We start from the raw sequence: 22,444 nt of genomic DNA on the forward strand, positions 1-22,444 counted from the left end.
GGCATGGATCTTTTTCCACTAGTTTGAAACTTCCCATTAACAAAGAGTAAGGTGTCACAGATCAGTTATGTGCTTAAAGGAATGCATCACCACGCCTGGCTACATATGTGCTAACAGATGTGTGGGCTTGTGTCATGGCACTTGTATGTAAGCCTTCAGACAACTGTGGAGAGTTGGTTTTTCCCTTTTACCATGTGAGTTCCAGGGATTGAACTCACGCCATGAGGCTTGATGGCTAATACCATTACCCAATTGTAGGGAGCGGTGCGACAGCTGTATGATAATGAGGTGAATCTGGCGCCCTCCTAACAACAGTACTGAGCATGCGTGGAGTTTTGCACCTGACGTCAGTCTGGCTGGGGCGGTACTATGCTAAATGGGAGTTCATGCCTCGCCAATCTCTGGAGGACAAGTAGCTGGGATGCAGTGGGGTGACTCGTGCCCCACCAATCCCTGAAAGAAGATTAGCATAGTGTTGTGTATATAAGCCGAGCGGCTTTGCCGCTCGGCGCGGTAACACTTAAAAGCTGTAACACTTAAAGCTGTAACACTTGGAGCTGTAACAATTAGGGCTGGCTGCCGCCGCCTCCCTGTATCAACAAAGAAGGTGTCCTGCAGTAAAGGCTGTTGAGAAGAATCCAACCGTGTTGCGTCTTCCTTGCCGGATGAGGTGGGCGCGACACCCAATAAGTCAGCGGCTCTCAACCTGTGGGTCATGACCCTCTAGGGGATGGTCAAATGACCCTTTCACAGGGGTCGCCTAAGACTGACAGGAAACAGACATTTACATTCTGATTTTCAACAGCAACAAAGTTAGTTATAAGATAGCAACCAAAGTCTTACAGGGAACTGTATCACAGGGTTATAGTATTACAGGGTTATAGTACTACAGGGTTATAGTATCAGAGGCTGGAAACCTTTGCACTAAGCCATCTTGCCCACTCAGGTTTAAAAAAAAAAAACTTTTATAAATATTGGGGTTAATGGCATATACTACCATAAACAAAATATATGTTCTTCTACAGCATCAAAAGGAATGTTCACACGATGAAATGGCACTTAGGTCAGATCCTAGCATTTGGTAGCAGGCCACAATTTCCAGATAACTCTTAGCTACAGGAGTTCAAAGCCAGCCAGGACAACATACAGGTCTCAAATACAAACACAATCCTTAGAATCACTCGTTAGGAAAAGTTTCCTTGCAAAGCAGTAAGGAGAACCATCTGCCTTCCCATCTCCAAATGTCTTCTTCTGTGGTGCTGAAGGAAGATCAAGTTCAGGAAACATACAACACTTACTGGGCAAGTGTTCCACCACTCAGATGGACACACAACCTGCAACCTGACCCCTATTCATTCACTATCACTATCTTTCTGGGGTGCTACTTCTGCAGAAGCACAAGAATGTTCCCTGAAATATTCAGAGATCCAACATGTTAGTCTGTTTTTTATAAGGAAACTCCTTTAATCGTGAGGTAGAGCTTCTTAGGGGGATACCTGAGTCTACTGTATTAAGTAGGAAGCAAGGGAGGAGGGAGGTGGCTGTCAGTAAAACCAGCTGCTACCAAAAGACATGACCTATGACTGCAGGATTATCAATTGATATAGCTGGGTGGGTAAGGAACCTTGCTGTCCCTTTCAAGTTGTAACTAATCATAGACGTTTATTATTAAACTTTCCTTTGTTAACTGGAAAACACCTTTAAAATACCTTTTTTTTTTTTCTTTTTTTTTCGGAGCTGGGGACCGAACCCAGGGCTTTGTGCTTGCTAGGCAAGTGCTCTACCACGGAGCTAAATCCCCAACCCCTAAAATACCTTAATTTTTATGTGAGACATAAATTACCCAGTACCTAGCTTGGTGGTACAAGCTGAGTAGTCGTTTATTATTTCAGTTGTGTTAAGACTATAAATTCCATTAGGGCAGTACCAGTGCCTGGCACCATCACTGATCCAGGAACAAGAAAAATGAATGGTCAGGCGGTAGTGCCACACGCCTTTAATCCCAGCACATGGATCTGAGTGTAGGGCCAGCCTGGTCTACAGAGTAAGTTCCAGAACAGTCAGAGCTACACACACAAAAAAAGCCAGTCTTGAAAAGACTAAATCAAATCTCACAGTTTATTTATTATCAAATCCCAGCAACCACACGGTGGCTCACAACCATCTAAAATGGGATCTGATGCCCTCTTCTGGTGTGTCTGAAGATTTAATAAACAAATCTTTAAAAAAAAATGAAACAACAAAATAAACAAACAAAAACAAAAACAAACTCCAGTAGCACAGGGCTCTGCTCTAGCTACTTTAAAGTGGCTGCTAAATTAGGAGAAGCAAGAATCAGGAATGTGACCTGAAGTAGGCACAGGTCAGCCCTTAAGCATGGCCAGAAGCAACAATTCCTAACAACTGGCAGAGCATGTCTGAAAAGGGATCCAGCAAGCTGCTCTTTTCTGATGAGAGCAGAGTTTTGGAGGGAGGGGCTGATGCACATCATTCCTAGACCCTAAGCCAACACCAAGCATCCTGGCACTCACCAGAGAGGCTGACGCTAAAAAATTGAGTTTAGGGCCAGCTTGGGCTATAGACTGAAAGCTGGTTTCACAAAGCCAAAGAAAAAGAAAGAGGACATAAAACCTCACTCCGAGCTCTAAGCAGGAAGATGAGGGATGACAAGGTGATGGTCACAGGGAAGCATTGCCAGTAAATGTTTGCCCAACACCCCAAAACTGTCAGCTGTCCTCGGAGCTTGCTTGCTGGAGATCCATGTTAAACTCAAGAACTGAAAGCAGCTCTTGCAGGGGCAAGGCTAAAACAACAATGCAGCTGACATCTTCCCAGCATTGTGGTTCTTGCTGTCTTAGACGCTTTGGGAAATCACATGGAGATACTACTGAAGGCAATGGAAAAGGCAAGACTCAGAGGGCGCGCTGTGGGCCAAGGTGGTCACGCAGCCTCCTCAGCAGCTGTCCTCCTGGGTCCAGTTCCGAGCATTGATGAAGAGCTGCAGCCACGGGGAGGTGGAAAGACCATCAAAGGGAGAGGGTCGCCATGCCCACTGCCAAAGCCTCACAGCCCGCTCAGGGTGTGGCATGAGTGCCAGATGGCGACCATCTGGGGAGCAGATGCCAGCTATGCCCCCTGGAGATCCATTGGGGTTCAAAGGGTACTGTTCTGTGGGGTTCCCATCATCATCTGCCCAGTGCAGAGGAACCAAGCCCTTGGCCTTGATCTTGGCTTGAAGTTCAGGAGAAGAAAATGCCATGTAACCTGGAAGTGAAGGAGAGGAGTGAAGGCCAAGTTCGTTCAGGTCCAGCCCCAGCCTGCACATCCCCCCTGCCTTCCTCAGCCTGACCTTCCCCATGAGCACTCCACACAGGCAGCACAGAGCCTTCCATCCCTCGAAGCATCAGGGCTGGCCCCGGCTCCACACGTACAGTGGCCCATCGGGACTCAAACCGCCCAGAGAGATTGTGACGGAGCAGGAGGCCTGGCTGTGCTGGCTGGGAGTCGTGGTCCGGCTCAACTTGGTCTTCATTGGGATCACTTCCCACCCAGCCCAGAAGAGCCAGCAGCTGACAGCCATTACACACGCCCAGGCTGAAGGTGTCTGGCCGCCTGCGGAAGCGGCCCAGCTCTTCCCTGGCCTGTGGATTGAAGGTCACTGCAGCTGCCCAACCTAGGAAGAACAGGTAAGCCAGGGTGAGATGTAAAAGGCCCAAGAAAAGCAGAAGCAGGGAGTGAAGGGAATTAACAGCCCTCTATTCTAGAGTCAGTTCTTCTCTTCAGACCCTGGGACAAACCCGAGGGAAGAAACAGCCTGATCTGCTTCAATCAGGCTGCACAGGGATCCATGAATTTCTTTATGCTAAGTCAAAATGTATACTTTTTTAAAAAAAATTTATTTTATTTATTTGTATATGAGTATACTGTGGCTGTCTTCAGACACACCAGAAGAGGGCATCAGGTCCCATTACAGATGGTTGTGAGCCACCATGTGGTTGCTGGGAATTGAACTCAGGACCTCTGGAAGAGCAGTCAGTGCTCTTAACCGCTGAGCCATCTCTCCAGCCCCAAAATGTATACTTTTAATGCTCTGTAGTTGTCTAAGATTCAACAGTAAGATGTCACACATGTAAATCCCAATACTTGAAAGGCTAAGATAACATGTCTTCCAAGGCTACTTTGAGTCTGAGCAGCTTACGCTTCATGAAATCGTATCTTATGAAAAAAAGGAAAAGAGTTCACACATAAAAAGCTTGACCTTTTGCCCTCTCTTGATCTAGTGCTGAACCATCTTTCCAGAGAACAGGACAATCTGATCAAGTTGAAGAGCAGCCAACTGTTCAGATGCACCATGCCCTCTCGGCTTCTATAGCTCTGGAAAGCCAGCCACCTCATTTCAGACATTCTCCTTCTGCTGGCCTTTGGTCCAGAGCACTCTGCCTGACTTTGTGGGGCAACAAGTCAGCCACAGCCTGGGCAGAAGAAGCCAAAGACATTTTACCAAAGAACGTGGAAATGGCAGATGCAGTAGTCTACACACTGACCTTTGGCAGAGCCCAGGACATCTGCGTAGCTGAAGCCACCCACAAAGGCCACACCACGGAACGTGTCCAGCCTGACGGCCCCAGAGCAGAGGTCCTGCATGGTCACATCCCACACCTAACACGACAGGGAGGAAACTGTTAGAGGAAGTACAGCCATGACAAAGTCAGGATCTTCAGCTCTGCTAGGCACTGGGCTTACCTCAAAGCCAGCCAAGTGAAAAGCATCAGCCATCTCTCGGTCTCCATTGCTGCCCTCTTCACGCAAGATGGCAACTCGAGGGATGGGACCACCTGGAAGATGTGTCTCTGAGCAGAATGCTTCCTATCCACTCTAAAACCCCAGATACCTTCCTCAGGGCAGACCCAAGCACTCAAGCCTGTGTGTACACTCCCTTACCAGGTTTACAGGGCACAGAGGCCACAGGAAAGGTAGGCGGCAGGCAGTAGCTAGGTCCTATCCGTTCCTTCAGGCCCTGTTTCTCCTCTGTCACACAGCGTGGCTCTGCCTGCAGTAGGTCCAGCTGGAAACTTGTTTCCTCCCAGAGGGCTCTCAACTGCCCAACAGGCTCCTCTACAACCACAGTCCCATTCACTGACACTCGGACCTGCAGAGGAGAAACCGATGAGGGCTGGGAGAAAGTGTGGCCCCATGATGTTTTCAGTGTTATTTGCTGACAGGCTCACAGTAACACTACACTCTCCCTGGCTTCCTCACCATGGCCTGGGGTCCAGCCTCGCCAGTGTGGCCTAGTTCCAGACAGTGTAGGCCAGCACTCTGGTACCTCTGCAGTACTCCGGCTACATCTGCCTCCTGTACTTCCAACACCAGACCTGGCTCTTCTGCGAACAGCACAGGCAATGCTAGAACAGAGATGGGGTGAGTCAGGATGACTTGGAGGGGCTAGGACTCAGGTGGGATGGAATCTGGAGGAGCTCATGGAAGTAGCACCAGGGACTATGAGAGGTCTTAGAAGGCCACAGTCTAGAACATGGAGATAGCAATGGAGGACTCAGCTAAGACTCGGGAGATGGGTTCAGAGATATCATTCTTTACATCAGAAGGTCTACAAGTAAAGGAGGCAGCCCAGGCCTTAGGCTGGAGCCAAGCAACTCACCATGGATCCCAGGGGCAGGTACATCTACCTCTATCCCACAATTCCCAGCAAAGGCCATCTCTAGAAGGCAGGTTACAAGCCCTCCATCGCTGACATCATGGCCTGAGCAAAGACGGCGATCTGGAGGAACACGGAAAAAGTTCAGCCGTCTCAGACCAAGCCTATTCCACAGCATCTGGAAAGTGAGTGTGAAAAGCGGCACTCACAGGAGCTTAGAGTCTGACCTGTAGGCACCTCACACTCACTTGTTCAGGAGGCAAGTGCCCCTCACATGTCTGCACCTATGTACCAGGGCCCCACTCACCTTTCAGCAGCCCCTGGGTGATATGAAAGGCACGCACGAGGTTCTCGGGAAGGTCTAGATCAGGAGGGTGTTCCCCGAGCTGAGAGAAACATTGGGCCAGAGCCGTTCCTCCCAGCCGGTGCTGCCCAGGGCTCAAAGGCACATAGAGCAAATGACCTAAGGAAGCAAAGAAGGGAACAGCAGTTCAAGACCCCGCCTCAAAGTGTTCCCATCACAACACACACAGTACACAGCAGTGCTAGAAAGCAGCGCGTGCAGCTCAGGGTTGAGATGAGAGGGACCAGGACTCATAATGTAGATCTCAAAGCAAGGAACAAGCTCAGAATATATACACAAGGAGGTGAAGCCATACCTTTTCCTCCAGGATGCTTGAGGTCTGGGGTCACAGTGGCTGTGATGTCTGGACAGACAGCATATGCTGAAATGACCAGTGACCCTACCAAGCAAGGAGAAATAAGACCAAGTGAGGTACCAGCCCAGGTCCATGGGTCCTTTTCCTTCTCACAAAGGCCTCATCCTTACCAGGAGCTGGCACAGTCTCAGTGCCGACCCGGGCAGCCATGCTGAGGGAGTCCTTGCCACCATCTACTGCCACACCCAGTGCTGCCATCACTGTCACCATAGCCTCACAGGCATCGGCTAGCCCTGCACCCTCACCCGGGAGCTTGGCTGCCCACATCCAGTTCCCACTGCACTTCACATCCTGAGAACATTGGGGATGAAAATATGACATTGGAGAGGTATGTGCCAAAAACAATAGGAAAGAGGGTGAGTGATTGATGGATGCAGAGGCCCAGAACTGCAGGACAAAGGCTATGGAGGACTCACTCGGAGATCAGTGACCAGAGCGAATACCAGGTTGGTGAGGGCCTCAGACACGGCTAGCCTGGCAGCAGCCTTGGGGTCCAGCAGGCTCTTGACTGGCTGCTCTCCCAGGGCTGTGGCGGCCCCTACAAGCTCCTGGTGGCTCAGTGCTACAACAGCCACATCAGCCAGAGGAGTCTGCAGGGGCCCGACACACTGCTGTTGGGCAACAAGGCCACCCACAGAGCGATCCACCTATGGAACACAGATGCAATTAGCAACCGAGAAGAAGGCAAGGCTTAGCTGAGGGGTGGGTAGCCCTTGAACTGAAAGTAAGAACATACCGAAAGTGGGTGGGTAGCAGGGACAGTAGGCCATTGAGGGTGCTCTGCCCCCCTACCCCTTCATTCCCAGAGCCTAGGAAACCCCAATGCAGGAAGAGAGCCAGGATGAATGACAGGAAACAATGCAGAAGGCTAAAGCAGCCAAGTAGGGTACAAGGAGGACCTTGTTAGTGAGGTAGCGCTTGCTGGCCACAGCAGGCAGCCTTAGAACCCGTTCTAGAGCCTGGCCCACACTCAGGTCGGGGGGCAAGGCCAAAGGCTGCAGCACAGGGGGTTTTCTCTGGAGGAAGAACTCCTGAAATGGAAGTGGTCAAATGTAAGCACCTGGGAAGGACAGGGTACACTGTGTAACGAACAAAGGCAAAGGTAAATTAGTACGTCAGAAAGGTCACTGCAAAACATTCACCCGTGCTTGGCTCACATACCTTCTGAGGCATCTTTCCCAGAACCCAGTCAAGGTCCAGGTCCACAGGAGTTGGAGGTGTCGGGGGAGCATCTCCCTGGCCACTTTTTCCCATCAAGCATTCGCGGTCGTCCACTAGCACGATCTGCAGACCCCAGGGATAGCCCCCAGAGGAAATGAACATGGCAGGGAATGTGCCTAGAGATCAGGAAAAAGATGTCCCCACCCTGTCTGGCTTCCTTGGGGAGCTCCTCCTCTCTCCCAACCTTAACTCTTCCTAACTGCTCTTATGCGTGCTTTTCATTTTATCTCATTTGGCTACCCCGCCATTTCTCCCCCAAGCCCATGTACACAGACAGGTAGCCCAAGCCTGCCTACAGCATCTGCTCTGGATCACTGGGGCCAACTCACTCTCTTGTCTCCAGTGATTGTGCCCACAAAACAAGCTGGGCAGCGTTCCCGGGCACTGGCGCGACTCAGAAAGTCCCGGTCAGAGGGCCTCAGAAGAAGTGCATTTGACTCCTGGTACTCAGCCCCCCAGATTTCCAGTGCATTCAAGGTTGGATCACCCAGCTGCACAGACATGTAGGGAAGAAAAAATAGGGTCAATGAGTACTGCCTCGCCTCAGTGTCTAGGAATTGGGGAGGAGCCAGGCCTTGGGACAAGACTCCGCACCTGAAAGCGGCTGGTGTAAATGACAGCTCCCGCTGGCTCACTCAGCTCCTTTAGGACATTGCCTGTTGAGGGAATGGCAGGGAGAGGGGCAACCTAGTCGTGGTCAGTCCCAGGAAAACAAAGGAGTTTCTGGTCTCTAGAGTAGCCTAAGATTCTGCGTGTCCCTGGACGAGCTGCTGCTCTACACTTACTGTCTCGCCTCCCACAGCAGCAGCAGCCTCTACCCTCCGCCCAGGCTGTCCAGCATGTAGAAGGTGCAGCAGGGCCTAGTGGTTGGCTGCAAGCCCTTAGTGCTTCTCTCTAAAGCAAATCTGGTGAAGACCAAGTAGACCGAGTCCCTTGTCCTGACCTTGTCCTCACCATTGCCACCAGCACCCTGGTCATGGAGGCTGCATATGGGGTTTCCTCCTGGGGCCTCCACACAAGCCCGGATCACACGATTCATCTTCTGCTCCATTTCCGGATCTCCCCGCTGCACAGCTCCGAAGTCCAGGTCACTGGTGTTGTCTCCCTGAACCTGAGGAGGCACAGGGGATAGCTCGTCTTAGGGGGGCCTGAAAGCTCCACCAACCCTAGTACTCCACAAGCGGGCCCAGTGACATGAATTCTCACGCACCTGCACGGACGAAGCAGCTCCACCCCCAACTCCAATCCTGTAGACGGGACCCCCGACCTTCACAACCTCCATGCCTGCAAGAAAGGAAGGTTGGACCAGAACCAGAAGGCACGCAGAAGGCTGTTAAAGCAAAGCAACATAAAAGCAAGAGGCTGATGTGAGGGAACAGGACTACAACAGTCCACTCAGCAGAAGGGAGAGCAACCTCACAACCTGAGGAAGACATGTGACAATAATAAAAATGAGAGCACCACAGCGTTGAAAGAGGGCTCAGGGCTTAAAAACACTGGCTGCTCTTTCAGAAGACCTGGATTCAGTTCTCGGCCTCCCTCTTGTGGCTGTCCTATGCTAGAGAGGAAGCCAGCTGGATGCAGAGTAAGATGGTGGCTCTTACCTGGCTCTGGGGGTTCTTTGCCTACATGCTTGGCTTCCATGGACCCAATGCCCCCACTGAACATGATGGGCTTGATCCACTCACGTCTCTGACCATCTGGAAGCTGGAGACCCAAAGAGCGGGCAAATCCTAGTATGGAAGTGGAAAGAAGTTAAGTCTCACAGTGTTTGTAACACCAGCCCCTGGGTCTCACCACACCCACAAGTCCCTCTGGAGCCTCAGTTACTCACCAGCCAGCACTGGTTCTCCAAACTTGTTGCCATAGTCAGATGCTCCATTACTGGCCTCAATAGCAACTTCCAAAGGCCTGGCGAAGTTCCCAGGATACTGGAAGCTTGGATCCTCCCAGGGCAGATTATAACCTGAGATGGGAAGATAAGGTTCAACAGACTGTAAGAATGGAAGGCAAGGGCTAGAGGCATCAGTAATCCAGCATGTCTAGCATGCATAGGGCCCCAGATTTGATCTGCAGCACTAAGAGAAAGAAAGTGGACGATGGAGAACACATATCCAGAGAAGACACCGGGCCACTGAAGCCACCCTGTGGTGGCTTCCCATTTCCAAACTCTCTGCCTTTCCTTGTCTCGTGGTAGGACTGGGATTTATTTGTTTATTTTGTTTTATCTTTTTGAGACAGTTTCATTATGTACCCTTGCTGGCCTGGAACACACACAGATACCCATGCTTCTTGAGCGCTGGGATTAAAACCTTGTGCCACTACATAGTGTATTTATGCTACCTTTTTATCCTTTCGTGATGCTAGTTATTACCAGAGCCTTGCACATGCTGAGAAAGAACTCTACCACTCAGCCTAAAACCAGACTCTGCTTAAGTGCCCCCAACAAAGGCACGTGTGTGTGTGTGTGTTTGTGTTTGTGTGTGTGTGTGTGTGTGTGTGTGTGTGTGTGTGTGTGTGTGTGTGTGCGTGCGCGTGCCACCTAGTATGTGTTATGTGCTGGGAATCAAACTTGGGGGCTGGGGTGTTCTATATGAGTAGTAGATAATTTTAACTGCTAAGTTATCCTTCCAGCCCCTTCTTTTTTTTTCTTTTTTTCGGAGCTAGGGACGGAACCCAGGGCCTTGTGCTTGCTAGGCAAGCGCTCTACCACTGAGCTAAATCCCAACCCCTCAGCCCCTTCTTTTTTGTTTCTTGGTTTCCAAGACATGATTTTCTCTGTGCAGCCTTGGCTGTCTTGGAACTTACTCTGTAGACGACTTGCTTGAGCTCAGAGATCCACCTGTCTCTACTTCCTGAGTACTGGGATTAAAGACGTGTGCCACCACGCCCAGCACCCCTTCTTTCTTAAAAAGGATTTTTATAATTTTCTAAAATGATTTGGATATGTGTTGAGTGTCTACAGAGACCAGATGTACAGGATCCCCACCTAGGACTAGTCATACAGGGACCTCTGTACCAACCAACCAACAAGGGAGCTGGGAACCAAACAGAAATCCTTGCAAGAGTAGCAGATTTAATTACTAAGCCATCTCTCCAGCCCATTGTGTAAATTTCCTTTTCCATCCCACAGAGATGCCCTTTAACTAGGAAGATAAACAACTGAAAATAGCTTCAGAAAGTATGAAACTGACCAGATCCACTAGGCCCCTCTCCAACAGAGTAAGCAATAAATAAAGAGTTCCTTGAATACTAACTGAGCCAAGCTGAAGAGTCTAAGGCCAGACCAGCTGCCTAGAAGAAACAGAAACCAGAGGAGCTGCCTGGAAATGGGTTGGACTAGAGCCACTTGGAAGGACACTGCAGCCTGCAGGCTGTGCCATATGCTTCAGTTTCCTAGCTTTTGTCACTCACATCACCCATGCTGAGGTGGGCCTTGGTAATGCAGCTGTCCCTGAGCCATTTCTGTTCCTGTCTGAAGCCCCTCAACCATATTCTTTATGAGTAACTCCAATAAAAATCACTGGTTCACCAAGTTCGACTATGGTGGTACCCACACTTCGGTCTGTTGTGGAGAGCAGATGTGTATGTTTTATCTCCTCAGGAAAAGTTCTGTCACGGACAGCCCCTTAGTCTCTTAAGGTTTTCTAAAAAACTGGATTTAGTGGACAAGCACTGATCATAAGATAACCCAGTCGCATGGTTTTTACTAAGTGAATGATGGTTTCTAAAGAAAATTCTAAGTCTTCAAAGCCAGTCTGGCCACCTCCAACTTCCCCTATTATATATACTGCTCATGTTCAGTCAGTGTGGTATTACTCTGAAGCTCTCCCTCCCAGGAAAAGATACCCAGATGACCTTGGATCTAAGAGCTGTAAGTATTGGTACCTGCCAGGACAGAGAATCTGGAAGGAGATGTGGGTAGAGAAAAAGATACCTGGGATATGCAGGTTCCCAAAGCAATAGCCAGCAGTGCCAGCCACCACGTGGGCTCCACGGCCTGTACACTGGACATCTCTGATGCGGCCACCTGTGCCTGTGGTTGCACCGCTGAAGGGCGCCACTCCTGCAGAGAAAAGCAAAGGAGATTATACAGAGATAAAACCATTCCCAATAACCTCCATGGACCTAAGAACAATTGAGGCTCAGCCCTGAGGCCTGGGACCTAGCTCACCGGTGGGGAAGTTATGTGTCTCTGCTGTGAAGACAACATGTCTAAGCCCCCGCTGTTGCCGGAAGCAGCTTGGTCGTGTAGAGTCCTCAGGCCGCAGGAATCGGACTTCCTTCCCTTGGATTGCACTGAGAACACAGTCATTTTATACCCTATTTTCCCCAAGAACCATGCCAGTCCCACCAGGGTCCAAGGCCTCCCTTGTCTCCACCCAAGATCCCTGCAGCCCAGGGCACAGCCAACCTGCTGTTGTCACAGAACTTGAGGACATTGTTAGGGTTGGAGGATGACTGAGTGCTCATGATGGATTCAAAGAGGGAACGTGCTAGCTTCTTCCCGTCCACATGGAGCTGGCCCTTGAAGAACCAATGTCGGCTGTGCTCACTGCCGGAGAGATGTGGGGAAGGGAAGGTACATGGTCATCTCAGTGCTGTGTCTTCCCAATGGCATTCCACAGCATCACAGTCAATTCATACTTAGGACAGAAAGGCATCAGGTATTCTGCCACTGTGGCTTGTCCAGAAGCAAAGTAAGGGAAAAGCAAGATTTAACAGTAGACTCCCATAGGGTAGGAGGCCTGCATCAAGAGATGCAGGGAGAGCACTTGTGGTCTTCCCTTCTGACTGCAAAGGCCAAGGCAGCAGACAACGGTATTCCTCCTCACCTATTGGACTGAGCCAAGTCAAAGACCTCCACTGTACTGGGGTTTCGCTGCAGCTCTTGAAAGCGCTTGGTGTAGAAATCGAGGTCCCAGGAGTCAAGAGCCAAACCTAGGAGACAAACCCTAGAAGAGCTGACAACATGTTCCAGGCTGCCACGGTCCATGTCTCAGTGGTCCTGCTGAACTAGGTCAGGCCTTCCCCTCATCCTCCAAGGACTCCTGCTCACCTAGCTCCTGGTTGGCCTTCTCCAGGGCAGGCCGACCCTCGGCTAGGATGTTGATGGAGTCCTTGAGTGGGGCTGGGATGCTCTGAGGAGAGAAGCTCTGAATGGGGTCAGGGTAGTGCTGCTCTGTCATCCGGTCATGCAAGGCAGCCAGAGAAATGGCTTCCATTTCAGCTGTAGGCTGCTTGGCAAACTGGTGGAAAGATAAAGTCATAAGAAAACAAAAAGACAAGGTTGAAGAACAGAGAGAAAGGATTCACTCTGAACCTCCAAGTTATTCACCTTACCACTACCACATAGCAGCGCTTTTCCATGCTTGTGCAGATATCAAGGCCAGGGTTTTATATACTAGGTAAATCCCACCACTGAGCTATCCATACTCAGACCCATAGAGCATCTCTGTTCAGACTAAAAGGATGCACAGATAAAGTCTGGCAGTCAGGCTGGCCCATTCTTCCTTCAACCAGGAACCTTCAAGGAGCAAACAACCCAACTACCTGAGCACACATGACAGGCCGAAAGCCAAGAAGAGCTTCCCGTGTTTCTCCCATGACTCTGCAGGAGTTTAGGAGCTAATCTCCAGTCCACTTGCTAATCTTGATCTCCCACCACAGTGCCAACACCTCACCGAAAGCCGGTAGCGCCGGGTGGTCTCTACCCGATCCACAGCTCTCAGCCCAGCAGCCTGGCACACAGAAACAATGTTGGTCGATGCTGGAGTAGAGAAATTCAGCCTGAGGAAAGAGTTAGATGGTTACGTCTGAGGGCCTTGGAAAAAACCAGTTGGGAAGGTGGATCTTGCCCGTTGCTATCTACCTAATACACTACTGGGTGCCGAGGAGACCCGCATTCAAAAATTAAGCAGAGGCTGAAGAGATGGCTCCAAGTTTGGTTCCTCGTACCCATGTCAGGCTCACAACTGCCTGAAACTCTAGCTCTCGGGGATCCGATGCCTCTAGCCTCCATAGCACTACACTCAGGTGCAGACCCATACAGAAACCCAGGATGGGAAACTTAGCGACATCATGTTTTGAAAGAAAGGTTGTCCAGTGGTGTAGTGCTTACTCTGCATGCATTAAGTTCTACGGTCAATGGAAAGGGGAATGGAAAGGAACTAGTGCAGTTTCAAGTTCTCAGAGTGTAAGCTGCTGTCTCTAGAACAGACTTGGAGCCTGTTCAGTTTTCAGGACATTTGCCCACACAGGGAGAATATTCTCATGACTCCTAGGCAGAGAGAAGGATGGAACAAAGGAAATCTGTCAAAGACTAAAAGGGAAAGGAATGGAATTGAGGGGCGGGTAGTGAGTGTGGGCGGGTAGGGAGGCGTGTCTGGGAAGTGGGAACAAGCTGCCCAGGTAGATACCTGACACGTACCTGGGTCCCACCTCCAGCAACAAATCATTGGAGCCAGGGACCAGCCAGGACTCCCGAGCAACATCATCCTGCAACAAAGGGCAGCCAAACAGCCATAGCAACTTCTTCATCTCCTCTGCCCATGGAAGGGTCTCGGCTGTAGAGACAGGAAGAGGGCACCTCAAGATACTGCCTCAGGTACCAGATCGCCTCTTTTAAGAAACCAATTCCCTGGGGGCTGGAGAGATGGCTCAGTGGTTAAGAGCACCGACTGCTCTTCCTGAGGTCCTGAGTTCAAATCCCAGCAACCACATGGTGGCTCACAACCATCTGTAATGAGATCTGATGCCCTCTTCTGGTGTGTCTGAAGGCAGCTACAGTGTACTCATACAATAAAATAAAATCTTAAAAAAAAAAAAAAAAAATTAAAAAGAAACCAATTCCTAGTCTCAGCGCTATGGCAAGAGGAACAGGAGGATCTCTTTGAGTTCTAGGCCAGCTTGGTCTATATTTCGAGTAGCTGGTGCTACAACAGAGAGATCTATCTCAAGTTAAAAGCAAAACAACAAAGGCAGAATCCAACACGCAGAGGCTGAGACAAACCCAGAAGTTATGGCCGCTCTTCCAGAGGACCTGGATTCAATTTCCAGTACCCACTTGGTGGCTTACAACCATCTGTAACTCCAGTTCCAGGGGATCTTCTGGCCTCTGTACACATGGTACACAAACATGCAGGTAAAACACACATACACCCAATGTACCTCAGCCAAGTCTGACAACACGAACCCGATCCCGATCCCCAGGAAACCACATGGTGGAAAATTTAAACCCAGCATCTGGCCCCACCTGCCCAGTGCACATTGTAGCATAGCTCAGTCTCCACATTCTGAAGGGTTGGCAATTTCTCTTGTAGTCTCCTAAGAACATGCCCAGATGCTGCCCCCTCATGGCCAGAGGGGCGGACATAAAAGTGAAGGACAGGGGCCATTTTTGCAGATGTCCTTCTAGAGATGAATTAGGTTCCTAAAAAAAATAGCATTAGTTGATTTTAAGTTTCATGGCCAGCCCAGACAGTGGAGATAGAGAAGGGAGACATTACAGGGGGATTCAGGAAAACAGTAACCAGAACCTGGTGCTTTTTAACTAATCCTGAAAAATGTAGGCTCTTCAGACTGGGATGGGATGATTTAGCAGTACAGCCATGGGCACAACCTCCAGGCATGAACACACACACACACACACACACACACACACACACAAAGGCATTCACAGCGTGGGGGTGAGGCATATAAGCACTTCCTTTGGCCCAGGCAAGGTCTTAAGAATGCTACCATGAACAAATAAATTATACAATTTCAGCTCAGTGTGGTTAACATTAAGGGATAGGAACGCCAACCTGATAGGAAGAACTTCCTAGGATAAATGTCACCTGTCATGAACTGAACGTTTTTTATCCCCTGCTGACATTCAATATGACAATGTTTGAAAAGGGGTCTCTGGGAGTATTAGGGTGGTAAGGATGACCTCACCCTTATGAATGGAATTAGTCCCTAAGATTAGTTAGATCTCTTCTACCAGGCACAGATACAAGGCCAGAGGTGTGAAATCTGAAAAGTGTTTACAAGAAAATGACTGTAAGAAGGAACCAAACTGAAGTCATTTTGAATAAAACTTCCATTTTGAGTAGGGGTCAAATAAAATTTAAGTTCTCAAGACCTTCCTGGGTAACTGACAACCTGCTTGGCAGAGAGAGACACATCCACGGATAAATGATATCCTGGTTGGCAAGTTGAAACATAAAACGCTTATGCAAGTCACCCTGCCACAGTTGAATAACCCAACCAATGAGAACAGATAAGTGTACCACAAAGACACGTTCCTAAATCCTGACTAGTGGGATAAGTTGGCACAGATATTTGTGGATTTCAGGCTTAAAAACTCTGTACATTCTGGTTCGGGGTCATATCAGCTCCAGAGTCTGCATCCCTGATGGATCAGTAGTGCCTGAGTGCAGTAAAATTTTGTCATCTGCTTAAATACTTTCTAAGATGTTCAAAGACACAGTCAGCTCCAAAGTTTGTGCTGGTGTCCCTGACTGGTCACTTCAAATAAAGATCTTGCCCTGTTGGACTCTTGTGACCGCTTGGGTTGCTCTGGATGTTTGGACACCAAAATGACCATGCTGACCCTTTGACCTCAAACACCCAACCTCCAGAACTATGAGAAGTCCTGTTATTAATGACGTACAGTCTATGGTACTTTGTTAGATCACTTATCTGAGGCACAAATCTGGAGGATGAGAATGAACTAGACCTGGCTGGTGACCCTGAGTATCAGGCCCTGCTTCACTGTTTTCAAAATACCCAAAGCCTGATAAAATCCGTACCAATTTCTGACTCCTTGTTTCACAGCAGGAGCATGCCTTTGCTCACCAACTCTGGGACGTCCTCACTGCCAGTGCTCACACCTCCCTTCCAGAAAGCTCCCTCAGAGCTCAGGGCTATCAGCCCACACACAGGCCACACACGGAGCAGCCCACAGATGTGCACTGCCTCTTCCAGGGGAGGCAGGAGGGAAGGAAATTTTACTTCACATTTCTACTTGTACGACTCCAACTTGACTCATTCAAAGCTCAATGTTGCTGGGCAATGCTGGCACATACCTTTAATCCCAGCACTCTGGAGGCAGAGGCAGGAGGATCTCTGAGTTCAAAGCTAGCCTGGTCAATATAGTGAACTCCAGACCAGTCAATGCGACACAGTTTTTGTTTTTTTTTTTGTTTTTTTTTTGTTCTTTTTTTCAGAGCTGGGGACCGAACCCAGGGCCTTGTACTTCCTAGGCAAGCGCTCTACCACTGAGCTAAATCCCCAACCCCACTACACAGTTTATATATAAATTACTCCACAGGCCAGTGAGATGGAACCCACTTAATGGAAGAAGACAGCTAACTTTCACAGATTGTTCTGTCTTCAAATGTTTGGAGAGCTCAGATACAGGCTGAATACTTAGTGTGCTAAGATGATGGACCTGATCACAGATTGGTGACAAAAATCTTTATAACAAAACTGAATTCTTTTAGTATACTGTTCAAGACCAGTACTGTGCAGCTGTCGATCCAGAGGTTACTTAACTGGTCTTACAAGCCCTCTCGGCAGCAAGTGATTCAATTCATTTTCTACTTCTTCACTCTCCTCTCGTGGCTTTAAGGACACCAAGATTCTTCTGAAGCTCTTTCCCTAGCTGAGCCTGAGTCACTCGAGCTGACTCCTATTCTCTTGCTCAGCCTCTAGCTGTTAGGTGCCCAGGATTCTGCCTTTATTTCTTCTTCCTTTGTGTGAAGTGGTTTCATCCAGTCTGGTGCTTTAAAGACTACCTAGTAAAACCAGCCAATTAAACTGCCACCATTCAACTGCTGTTGATTTAAAATGCCAATTTGAACACTAATTCAAACTAATATTTGCCAAAATATTCTATAACTTTTCCCAACAGTGAATCTCTAAAACTCCAGATTAGTATACCTAAATACCATCACATCTACACATAAGGGTGTCATACATATCATGTCAACAAGGGCTGAATATTTAACTCAAAATATTTGTCTAGTATTCATGAAGCCCTGGGCCGGTTTGACTTCCAGGACCATATAAACTGGGCAAAGTGGTACATAGACCTGTAATCCCAGCACACAGAATGTGGAGGCAGGAGGATCCTGTGCCCAGCGTTGTCCTCAGCTACACAGTAAGTTTGAGACTAGCCTAGACTTATATGAGACTTCTTTCTTCTTCCCTTTTTCTTCTTTCAAGAGGCATAGTTACTGAATTCATGGGAAGGGTGCTGGAAGCTAGGCAGCAATTGTAGTACCCCCTACCCCCCAGACCCCCATCAGACAGATTTGCTATGCCTCTCTCCCATCACAGGGAACAGGATTACCATCCTAACAGTTGCTCGACTGAATGCCCAGGCATAGGATCCAGTGATAAAGCACTTGCCTAGCACGTGCAAGGCCTGAGGTTCAATCCCCAGACTAGAAAAAGTAAAAGTAAGTTAATCCCCCGACCTTAACTGCTCTTCTCCCTCAGCCTCTCCATATTACCAATCCACACAAATGTTAAAATGCTTGCCTTTTCAGGTCTACTACCTCGTTGAGTCCAAGTCACCATGATCATTCATTTGGACTGATCAATGTATTGTTTTCTTTGCTGCTATTCTTTGTTTTATGAGAAAGTCAGGTTATCATATAGCCCAGGCTGGCCTGGAAATCACTCTTCTTGCCACTGCCTTTAATGGTGGGCTTAGGGGCATCACCACACCCAGTTGCATTGAATTCTTCAATGGTCTGATTCCACTACTGCACAACTACATCCTATTTGCCCTAAGATAGTGTAAAGATCATCACTTCTAGACTGGTGAGATGGCTTAATGGGTAAGCACCTATCGCTGCCAGGTATGGTGGTGCAGGCCCCAAACCCCAGAGGAAGGTGAATTTCCAGGATTTATATAGTCCCAAGCCAACCAGCGCTGTATGAGACCCTGTTTCAAAACAAACAAACAAACAAACAAAAAACCCCAACCAACTAAACAAGTTATTATTAAATGAACTCTCTATTCCCATCGTACCCCAGTTCCTCCAATCCCAATACACACTCAGTCTTTAAAAAAAACTAAAAGAAAGAGCAAAGCGAGTGTGAATGAATGAATAGGACCGTGAGAGGAGGCTATTTTAGTCTGGTCGTCCACCTACACCTAGTGTCTGCAGATCACGCGCTCCAGAAGGATGCTCTACCTAAGGCACGAGGCTCCAGCTGGACCCAGCCGGGCCTGACGGGGAAAACGACACGGCCTGGATTCGGTTTGAATGTGTGAGCAATGGAACCACACCAGGGAGCGAACTCAGGTAAGAACCCGCCAAGTTTTACTCACGTGAAGCCGTTCACGCCGTGCCTGACTCCACGACTTGGCGCGCTGTTGCGTCATCCATGAGCGCCACCGCCAAAGACTAGATTTGCGCGGGTCGGAACGACCACGCCCCTACTGTGGGCGGTGCCGCCGCTCCCCGCTGTGGGTTGGGGCAGTTAGTCACAAACGTGAACTGGAGAGGTCTAATCCTGTAATCCCAGCGCTTGGAGGCCGGAGCAGTAACAGGAGGTTCTTTGAGTTCTAGATTAGTCTGGTTTACATAGCGAGTTTTAGGCCAGTTAAGGATGTACAGTGAAACACTGTCAAAGAAACAAAACAAAAAAGTCTCAAAAAAGAAAAACGCCTCGAATTTGAAATATCATTTGAGAAAATGTTATTTCATTGATTGAGAAATGCCTTACAGCTGGATCTCATGGAGGCATTTCCTCCAAGGAATGTAACAGTCTCAGACTCACGTGAAATCTAGGGGAAAGTACCCCTGAAAGCCCTTTTTTAAAAAAACGAAAACAAAAACAAAAACAAAGCACTGACTGCTCTTCCAGAGGTCCTGAGTTCAAATCCCAGCAACCACATGGTGGCTGACAGCCATCTGTAATGGGGTCCGATGCCCTCTTCTGGTGTGTCTGAAGATAGCTACAGTGTTCTCATATACAAAATAAAAACAAAAACAAAAAGCAGAGTTCTTTGTGTAGCTTTGGTTGTCCTAGAACTAGCTCTGTAGACCAGGATGGCCTCCAACTCACAGAGACTCGAGACTAGGACTATAGGCCTGAGCAACCAACTGCGCCCCCTCACAAAACAGCTTAATACAACACAGCCTGCCTAAGACCTGTAACACAAGAAACAAGAGACAATGTTTAAACAGATTTTGGAAATGAAACTTAGATTCCTTTTTTATTTTTAAAGATTTATGTATGTATATAAGCACAGTGTAGCTGTCTTCAGACACACCTGAAGAGGGCAACAGATCTCATTACAGATGGTTGTGAGCCACCATGTGGTTGCTGGGAATTGAACTCAGGACCTCCGGAAGAGCAGTCGGAGCTCTTAACCGCTGAGCCATCTCTCCAACACCTCCTTTCTTTCTTTTCTTTTTTTTTTTAAATATTTATTTAATGTATATGAGTACACTGTAGCTATCTTCAGACACACCAGAAGAGGGCATCAGATCCCATTACAGATGGTTGTGAGCCACCATGTGGTTGCTGGGAATTGAACTCAGGACCTCTGGAAGAGCAGTCAGAGCTCTTAACCACTGAGCCATCTCTCCAGCCCTCCTTTCTTTATTAAGCTGGTAAATTTATTTATATTGCTCTGTCTTCTGACAGTAAAGACTATATATATATGGAAAGGCTATAGGCATATATATATTTTTTTAATAAAGAAGACTTTTTACATGATAAAATTCTGCCCAGGCATGGTGTCTCACTCCTGTAAACACTTGGGAAGTAGAGGCAGGACGATCAGAAATTCAATGTCATTCTTACCTGGACTACATGAAGCCTCCCCCAACCCCCTGCCCCGAAAAAAACAAAACAAAACCTAAAACAAACCAAATAAAAGTTTAAAAACTGGAAGGAAAAAGGTTTTGTCCGGAAGTAAAATGACTATATTTTACTAAATGAAAAAGGAACAGCAAGGACAAAATAAAAAAGTGTAAACATGTTGCAAGATGTTTGTGGATGGCAAAACTTAGAGCTAGTAAGTGTGATGGTGAAAGCTGTTAAAAATCCTGTGGGTGGCACTATATCAGTGGGTGAGAGGGCTTGGTGTAGGACTATCTGTGTGAGCTAGTGCACTGCACCTGGATGCAGGTGCTCCCAGCTCTCAGAGGCCAGATTCTCTGGAGCTGGAGTTACAGACACTTGTGAGCCACTGGATGAGGGTGCTGAGAACTGACTTGGGTCCTCTGTAAGAGGTACCTGCTGTGCTCTTAAGTGCCAAAATGGTATCTTAAAACACAAAAGGAAACAAACACAATAGCCAGCTCTGGTTCATTATTGGCTCAGGCCCAGATTCTTAGCATGGCCAAGGCCCTGTTTTTTGTTTTTTTGTTTTTTTTTGTTTTTCCAGAGCTGGGGACTGAACCCAGGGCCTTGCACTTGCTAGGCAAGCACTCTACCACTGAGCTAAATCCCCAACCCCCTCAGGGTTATTGGCTCAGGGCCCAGATTCTTTACGGGATAAAGCAAAGGACCAGTCTTATCTGAGTGGAGGTCCTTGAAAGGTAAAGGAATTCCTCAAGCTGCTTCAGACAGCAGCTTGGTGCTTTGCTTCTTTCTACCCCTGCTTGCTTCTGACCTGTTCCACCAACGTTAAAGTAACCTGAAATTTAAACCATACCAACAGGATGGTGGGAGAGGACGCAGTCCAATCCATCATTTCCATCTACAAATCCTCAAAGGTGAATCCCAGGTTACAGGGCACATTGTCATTGATAAAGCTGCTAGCGTTGTTTCATGCCTGCCAGCCATCCCATATTGCTGACACAAAAGCAGCTTGACCATAGACACAGAAAGGTAGTTTGGCTCACAGCAAGGTCAAGTTAATCATATATTCTGAGGCTTATTAATTTTTTAAAAGAATTATTTATTTTATGTATACGAGTACACTGTAGCTGTCTTCACACACACCAGAAGAGGGCATCGGAACCCATTACAGATGGTTGTGAACCACCATGTTGCTGGGATTTGAACTCAGGACCTCTGGAAGGGCAGTCAGTGCTCTTAACCGCTGAGCCATCTTCAGCAGCCCTGAGACATTTTATTAATAATAATAATAATAATAATAATAATAATAATAATAATATTAGACATTCCCCAACTGTACCCTTCACTCAGGACCCATCAAAATAGAGGCTGTGTCTAAACGACTTGGAAAAAGGCTGGCCACCCTGCAGCCCTCCCTACAGCCGCATATGAAGTCATTGCGTTTCTCCCCCCATTACCTCTCCCCAACCCCGCATATAAGCTGTGTTGCATTTCATTTTATAAAACACGATGTCGCCACGGCCTGCGCTCCGGGCTTAGCTCGGAGATCGGCTGCTGCCATTCCCACTCCTGAATTAGCTCTGTCAACAGCCTACTGACGTCTTTCCTGGGAGCTATGATCACTACCCCAGCCCCTCCCACTTAGCTTCACCAAGGTACGGGCTTGGCTTCCCTTTCTCTGCCCAGCTTTGCTCCGAGGAAGAAAAACATTGATTGTTTTATTATCTTAGAACTAACCAGATAACACAATTGGTGGGCAAAGAATCTCTTGCCCTAACCTTATCAGCTAGCCTACATTAGTGGTGGAGGCCGAGGGTTTTAGCCTCCACAAGACCTTACTGGTTGTTGTGTCCTTCTTGTTCCAAAGTCTGGTGGAAACTCTCTTCTTTTGGTGTCTGATACTTTAATGGGACTCGGAAGTCCCACCTTCGCCCAGCAATTGGCTTCTACTTTTTTTTTATTGACCAAACCAAGAACCAATTAGGGAGTCAGATTTGTGTATCAGCTCCTCCCTCTACAAAGCTGTAGCTTT

General features: G+C 48.2%; 1 protein-coding gene across 3 annotated transcripts; it reads right to left on the reverse strand.

Moving 5' to 3' along the window:
- Positions 1-789: 789 nt before the first annotated feature.
- Positions 790-22,317, reverse strand: Pfas (phosphoribosylformylglycinamidine synthase). Of its 3 annotated transcripts, NM_001395097.1 has the most exon segments (28): positions 793-3,264; positions 3,350-3,673; positions 4,545-4,659; positions 4,744-4,835; positions 4,942-5,149; positions 5,260-5,405; positions 5,660-5,779; positions 5,964-6,119; positions 6,316-6,399; positions 6,486-6,666; positions 6,792-7,022; positions 7,275-7,406; positions 7,537-7,659; positions 7,926-8,087; positions 8,191-8,252; positions 8,551-8,707; positions 8,807-8,880; positions 9,201-9,329; positions 9,431-9,562; positions 11,534-11,662; positions 11,771-11,895; positions 12,011-12,151; positions 12,432-12,537; positions 12,656-12,845; positions 13,281-13,386; positions 14,027-14,162; positions 14,852-15,028; positions 18,926-18,977. In NM_001395097.1, coding segments are annotated over 27 exon segments (4,014 nt in total). In that variant the 5' UTR covers positions 14,994-15,028; positions 18,926-18,977; the 3' UTR covers positions 793-2,953.
- Positions 22,318-22,444: the final 127 nt, after the last annotated feature.

Source organism: Rattus norvegicus, chromosome 10, assembly GCF_021556685.1.
Source record: "Rattus norvegicus strain SHRSP/BbbUtx chromosome 10, alternate assembly SHRSP_T2T, whole genome shotgun sequence".
In the NCBI taxonomy this organism is placed as follows: Eukaryota; Metazoa; Chordata; class Mammalia; order Rodentia; family Muridae; genus Rattus; species Rattus norvegicus.